At 56.0% G+C, this 7,509-nt stretch overlaps 1 protein-coding gene across 1 annotated transcript in view; it reads right to left on the bottom strand.

Moving 5' to 3' along the window:
* LOC103620067 (spectrin beta chain, non-erythrocytic 4-like) overlaps positions 1-469 on the bottom strand; it is a gene marked incomplete at its 3' end in the record, with an annotated part of 48,903 nt that extends 48,434 nt beyond the window's left edge. The window contains exon 1 of the mRNA XM_017740746.1: positions 200-469. Coding sequence (XP_017596235.1) covers positions 200-454 — 255 coding nt within the window. The remainder of the gene's footprint in view (positions 1-199) is intronic.
* Positions 470-7,509: the final 7,040 nt, after the last annotated feature.

The following is a 7,509-nucleotide window of genomic DNA, read 5'->3' as shown; positions in this document are numbered from 1 at the left end:
GATGATGATGGTGACGATGATAATGAAGATGATAGAGGATGATGATGATGATGATGATGCCACTCATGATGACGGTGATGATGATGAGGATGGTAGAAGATGATGATGACAACAACGCCGCTCATGGCAATGATGATGACGATGATGACAACGATGCCGATGATGATGGCGATGAAGACGCCGGCGGCTCTCCCCTCACCAGGGTCTCCCCCGAGAGCACCTCGAGCAGCCGCGTGAGCACGAAGCCGTCGCGCAGGTCCGAGTACAGGTCCCCGACGCGGCAGGCGGCGCGCGCCAGGTGCGCGTTCACCCACTTGGTGAAGGTCTTCTTCTGCACCGCATCCCGCTCGTCTGGGGGGTGGGACAGCGGGGTCACCCCAAAAACATCTCGGGACCCCCAAATCCACCCCAAAACCACCCCAAAACCACCCCAAAAGCACCCTGAGACCCCCATGGAACTCAGGACCCCACCCCAGGTGCGCGTTCACCCCCTTGGTGAAGGTCTCCTTCTGCACTGATCGTCTGGGGGTCATTGGGGTCACCCCAAACCCACCCTGGGACCCCAAATCCACCCCAAAACCACCCCAAATCCACCCTGGGACTCAAACCACCCCGAATTCCCCGTTATCCCGGAATTCCCCGTTATCCCGGAATTCCCCGTTGTCCCCGTGTCCCCGTTATCCCGGTTTGTGTCAGTGTTGTCCCGGAATTCCCGTTATCCCGGAATTCCCCGTTATCCCGGAATTCCCCGTTATCCCGGAATTCCCCGTTGTCCCCGTGTCCCCGTTATCCCGGTTTGTGTCAGTGTTGTCCCGGAATTCCCGTTATCCCGGAATTCCCCGTTATCCCGGAATTCCCCGTTATCCCGGAATTCCCCGTTGTCCCCGTGTCCCCGTTATCCCGGTTTGTGTCAGTGTTGTCCCGGAATTCCCGTTATCCCGGAATTCCCCGTTATCCCGGAATTCCCCGTTATCCCGGAATTCCCCGTTGTCCCCGTGTCCCCGTTATCCCGGTTTGTGTCAGTGTTGTCCCGGAATTCCCGTTATCCCGGAATTCCCCGTTATCCCGGAATTCCCCGTTATCCCGGAATTCCCCGTTGTCCCCGTGTCCCCGTTATCCCGGTTTGTGTCAGTGTTGTCCCGGAATTCCCGTTATCCCGGAATTCCCCGTTATCCCGGAATTCCCCGTTATCCCGGAATTCCCCGTTGTCCCCGTGTCCCCGTTATCCCGGTTTGTGTCAGTGTTGTCCCGGAATTCCCGTTATCCCGGAATTCCCCGTTATCCCGGAATTCCCCGTTATCCCGGAATTCCCCGTTGTCCCCGTGTCCCCGTTATCCCGGTTTGTGTCAGTGTTGTCCCGGAATTCCCGTTATCCCGGAATTCCCCGTTATCCCGGAATTCCCCGTTATCCCGGAATTCCCCGTTGTCCCCGTGTCCCCGTTATCCCGGTTTGTGTCAGTGTTGTCCCGGAATTCCCGTTATCCCGGAATTCCCCGTTATCCCGGAATTCCCCGTTATCCCGGAATTCCCCGTTGTCCCCGTGTCCCCGTTATCCCGGTTTGTGTCAGTGTTGTCCCGGAATTCCCGTTATCCCGGAATTCCCCGTTATCCCGGAATTCCCCGTTATCCCGGAATTCCCCGTTGTCCCCGTGTCCCCGTTATCCCGGTTTGTGTCAGTGTTGTCCCGGAATTCCCGTTATCCCGGAATTCCCCGTTATCCCGGAATTCCCCGTTATCCCGGAATTCCCCGTTGTCCCCGTGTCCCCGTTATCCCGGTTTGTGTCAGTGTTGTCCCGGAATTCCCGTTATCCCGGAATTCCCCGTTATCCCGGAATTCCCCGTTATCCCGGAATTCCCCGTTGTCCCCGTGTCCCCGTTATCCCGGTTTGTGTCAGTGTTGTCCCGGAATTCCCGTTATCCCGGAATTCCCCGTTATCCCGGAATTCCCCGTTATCCCGGAATTCCCCGTTGTCCCCGTGTCCCCGTTATCCCGGTTTGTGTCAGTGTTGTCCCGGAATTCCCGTTATCCCGGAATTCCCCGTTATCCCGGAATTCCCCGTTATCCCGGAATTCCCCGTTGTCCCCGTGTCCCCGTTATCCCGGTTTGTGTCAGTGTTGTCCCGGAATTCCCGTTATCCCGGAATTCCCCGTTATCCCGGAATTCCCCGTTATCCCGGAATTCCCCGTTGTCCCCGTGTCCCCGTTATCCCGGTTTGTGTCAGTGTTGTCCCGGAATTCCCGTTATCCCGGAATTCCCCGTTATCCCGGAATTCCCCGTTATCCCGGAATTCCCCGTTGTCCCCGTGTCCCCGTTATCCCGGTTTGTGTCAGTGTTGTCCCGGAATTCCCGTTATCCCGGAATTCCCCGTTATCCCGGAATTCCCCGTTATCCCGGAATTCCCCGTTGTCCCCGTGTCCCCGTTATCCCGGTTTGTGTCAGTGTTGTCCCGGAATTCCCGTTATCCCGGAATTCCCCGTTATCCCGGAATTCCCCGTTATCCCGGAATTCCCCGTTGTCCCCGTGTCCCCGTTATCCCGGTTTGTGTCAGTGTTGTCCCGGAATTCCCGTTATCCCGGAATTCCCCGTTATCCCGGAATTCCCCGTTATCCCGGAATTCCCCGTTGTCCCCGTGTCCCCGTTATCCCGGTTTGTGTCAGTGTTGTCCCGGAATTCCCGTTATCCCGGAATTCCCCGTTATCCCGGAATTCCCCGTTATCCCGGAATTCCCCGTTGTCCCCGTGTCCCCGTTATCCCGGTTTGTGTCAGTGTTGTCCCGGAATTCCCGTTATCCCGGAATTCCCCGTTATCCCGGAATTCCCCGTTATCCCGGAATTCCCCGTTGTCCCCGTGTCCCCGTTATCCCGGTTTGTGTCAGTGTTGTCCCGGAATTCCCGTTATCCCGGAATTCCCCGTTATCCCGGAATTCCCCGTTATCCCGGAATTCCCCGTTGTCCCCGTGTCCCCGTTATCCCGGTTTGTGTCAGTGTTGTCCCGGAATTCCCGTTATCCCGGAATTCCCCGTTATCCCGGAATTCCCCGTTATCCCGGAATTCCCCGTTGTCCCCGTGTCCCCGTTATCCCGGTTTGTGTCAGTGTTGTCCCGGAATTCCCGTTATCCCGGAATTCCCCGTTATCCCGGAATTCCCCGTTATCCCGGAATTCCCCGTTGTCCCCGTGTCCCCGTTATCCCGGTTTGTGTCAGTGTTGTCCCGGAATTCCCGTTATCCCGGAATTCCCCGTTATCCCGGAATTCCCCGTTATCCCGGAATTCCCCGTTGTCCCCGTGTCCCCGTTATCCCGGTTTGTGTCAGTGTTGTCCCGGAATTCCCGTTATCCCGGAATTCCCCGTTATCCCGGAATTCCCCGTTATCCCGGAATTCCCCGTTGTCCCCGTGTCCCCGTTATCCCGGTTTGTGTCAGTGTTGTCCCGGAATTCCCGTTATCCCGGAATTCCCCGTTATCCCGGAATTCCCCGTTATCCCGGAATTCCCCGTTGTCCCCGTGTCCCCGTTATCCCGGTTTGTGTCAGTGTTGTCCCGGAATTCCCGTTATCCCGGAATTCCCCGTTATCCCGGAATTCCCCGTTATCCCGGAATTCCCCGTTGTCCCCGTGTCCCCGTTATCCCGGTTTGTGTCAGTGTTGTCCCGGAATTCCCGTTATCCCGGAATTCCCCGTTATCCCGGAATTCCCCGTTATCCCGGAATTCCCCGTTGTCCCCGTGTCCCCGTTATCCCGGTTTGTGTCAGTGTTGTCCCGGAATTCCCGTTATCCCGGAATTCCCCGTTATCCCGGAATTCCCCGTTATCCCGGAATTCCCCGTTGTCCCCGTGTCCCCGTTATCCCGGTTTGTGTCAGTGTTGTCCCGGAATTCCCGTTATCCCGGAATTCCCCGTTATCCCGGAATTCCCCGTTATCCCGGAATTCCCCGTTGTCCCCGTGTCCCCGTTATCCCGGTTTGTGTCAGTGTTGTCCCGGAATTCCCGTTATCCCGGAATTCCCCGTTATCCCGGAATTCCCCGTTATCCCGGAATTCCCCGTTGTCCCCGTGTCCCCGTTATCCCGGTTTGTGTCAGTGTTGTCCCGGAATTCCCGTTATCCCGGAATTCCCCGTTATCCCGGAATTCCCCGTTATCCCGGAATTCCCCGTTGTCCCCGTGTCCCCGTTATCCCGGTTTGTGTCAGTGTTGTCCCGGAATTCCCGTTATCCCGGAATTCCCCGTTATCCCGGAATTCCCCGTTATCCCGGAATTCCCCGTTGTCCCCGTGTCCCCGTTATCCCGGTTTGTGTCAGTGTTGTCCCGGAATTCCCGTTATCCCGGAATTCCCCGTTATCCCGGAATTCCCCGTTATCCCGGAATTCCCCGTTGTCCCCGTGTCCCCGTTATCCCGGTTTGTGTCAGTGTTGTCCCGGAATTCCCGTTATCCCGGAATTCCCCGTTATCCCGGAATTCCCCGTTATCCCGGAATTCCCCGTTGTCCCCGTGTCCCCGTTATCCCGGTTTGTGTCAGTGTTGTCCCGGAATTCCCGTTATCCCGGAATTCCCCGTTATCCCGGAATTCCCCGTTATCCCGGAATTCCCCGTTGTCCCCGTGTCCCCGTTATCCCGGTTTGTGTCAGTGTTGTCCCGGAATTCCCGTTATCCCGGAATTCCCCGTTATCCCGGAATTCCCCGTTATCCCGGAATTCCCCGTTGTCCCCGTGTCCCCGTTATCCCGGTTTGTGTCAGTGTTGTCCCGGAATTCCCGTTATCCCGGAATTCCCCGTTATCCCGGAATTCCCCGTTATCCCGGAATTCCCCGTTGTCCCCGTGTCCCCGTTATCCCGGTTTGTGTCAGTGTTGTCCCGGAATTCCCGTTATCCCGGAATTCCCCGTTATCCCGGAATTCCCCGTTATCCCGGAATTCCCCGTTGTCCCCGTGTCCCCGTTATCCCGGTTTGTGTCAGTGTTGTCCCGGAATTCCCGTTATCCCGGAATTCCCCGTTATCCCGGAATTCCCCGTTATCCCGGAATTCCCCGTTGTCCCCGTGTCCCCGTTATCCCGGTTTGTGTCAGTGTTGTCCCGGAATTCCCGTTATCCCGGAATTCCCCGTTATCCCGGAATTCCCCGTTATCCCGGAATTCCCCGTTGTCCCCGTGTCCCCGTTATCCCGGTTTGTGTCAGTGTTGTCCCGGAATTCCCGTTATCCCGGAATTCCCCGTTATCCCGGAATTCTCGTTATCCCGGTGTCCCCGTTATCCCGGTTTGTGTCAGTGTTATCCCGGAATTCCCCGTTATCCCGGAATCCCCGTTATCCCAATTTCCCCGTTATCCCGGAATTCCCGTTGTCCCCGTGTCCCCGTTATCCCGGTTTGTGTCAGTGTTATCCCGGAATTCCCATTATCCCGGAATTCCCGTTACCCTGTTATTCCCGTTATCCCGGAGTCCCCCTTATCCCGGAATTCCCGTTACCCTGTTATTCCCGTTATCCCGGAGTCCCCGTTATCCCAAAATTCCCGTTATCCTGGGATCCCCGCTATCCCGGAATTTCTGTCATGCCGAGAATTCCCGTTATCCCGGTGTCCCCGTTATCCCGGAATTCCCGTTATCCCAATTTCCCTGTTATCCTGTTATTCCCGTTATCCCGATGTCCCCATTATCCCGGTTTGCGTCAGCGTTATCCCGGAATTCCCGTTATCTCGAAATTCCCATTATCCCGAAATTCCTCTTATCCCGGTATTCCCGTTACCCTGGTATTTCCATGATCCCAGAATTCCTGGCGTTATCCCGGTATTCCCGTTATCCCGGCGGCCCCGTTATCCCGGTTTGTGTCAGCGTTATCCCGGAATTCCCATTATCCCGGAATTCCTCTTTTCCCGGCCGCCCAGTCCTCTCCACTATCCCATTATCCCAGTTCCCCACTATCCCAGTTTCCCCCCTTTATCCCAGTATTCCCACTATCCCAGTTCCCCATTATCCCAGTATCCCCATTATCCCAGTATCCCCACTATCCCAGTTCCCCACTCTCCCAGTTTCCCCCCTTTATCCCAGTATTCCCATTATCCCATCCTCCCCAGTATCCCATCCTCCCCAGTATCCCAGTATCCCAGTTTCCCCAGTATCCCAGTTTCCCCAGTATCCCAGTATCCCAGTTATCCCAGTTATCCCAGTTATGCCATTCACGGAGTCCCCGTACAGGGGTGGGATCGCCCACCCAGTGGGGGATTGGACTGGGATAGCCCAGACTATCGGACTGGTGGGATAACCCGGACTGGGATAACCCGGACTGGGATCACCTGGACTGGGATAACCTGGACTGGGATCGTACTGGGATAAGGTGGACTGGGATCACCCGGACTGGGATCGTACTGGGATAACCCAGACTGGGATCACCTGGACTGGGATAACCCAGACTGGGATCATACTGGGACCATAGGGACTGGGATAACCTGGACTGGGATTGTACTGGGATAACCCGGACTGGGATCACCTGGACTGGGATCGTACTGGGATCACCTGGATTGGGATAACCCAGACTGGGATTGTACTGGGATAACCCGGACTGGGATCACCTGGACTGGGATCGTACTGGGATCACCTGGATTGGGATAACCCAGACTGGGATTGTACTGGGATAACCCGGACTGGGATCACCTGGACTGGGATCGTACTGGGATCACCTGGATTGGGATAACCCAGACTGGGATTGTACTGGGATAACCCGGACTGGGATCACCTGGACTGGGATCGTACTGGGATACCCCAGACTGGGATACCCCAGACTGGGATAACCTGGACTGGGATTTTACTGGGATAACCTGGACTGGGATCATAGGGACTGGGATCCCCTAGACTGGGATCATATTGGGATAACCTGGACTGGGATCGTACTGAGATAACCCGGACTGGGATAACCCAGACTGGGATCGTACCAGGATACCCCAGACTGGGATCACCTGGACTGGGATCATACTGGGATAACCCGGACTGGGATACCCCAGACTGGGATAAACTGGACTGGGATTTTACTGGGATAACCTGGACTGGGATAACCCGGACTGGGATAACCCAGACTGGGATCGTACCGGGATACCCCGGACTGGGATAATCTGGACTGGGATAACCTGGACTGGAATCATACTGGGATTACCTGGACTGGGCTTGTACTGGGATCACCTGGACTGGGATCGTACTGGGATAAGGTGGACTGGGATAACCTGGACTGGGATCATACTGGGATCATAGGGACTGGGAATACCTGGACTGGGATCGTACCGGAATACCCCAGACTGGGATAAACTGGACTGGGATAACCTGGACTGGGATTTTACTGGGATAAGATGGACTGGGATCATACTGGGATAACCTGGACTGGGATTTTACTGGGATAACCTGGACTGGGATAACCCGGACTGGGATCGTATCGGGATACCCCGGACTGGGATAACCTGGACTGGGATTTTACTGGGATAAAATGGACTGGGATCATACTGGGATAACCTGGACTGGGAACATACTGGGATAACCT

Source organism: Corvus brachyrhynchos, unplaced genomic scaffold (assembly GCF_000691975.1).
Source record: "Corvus brachyrhynchos isolate BGI_N302 unplaced genomic scaffold, ASM69197v1 scaffold678, whole genome shotgun sequence".
NCBI classification, from domain to species: domain Eukaryota; kingdom Metazoa; phylum Chordata; class Aves; order Passeriformes; family Corvidae; genus Corvus; species Corvus brachyrhynchos.
This window is presented reverse-complemented; position numbering and strand designations above follow the sequence as displayed.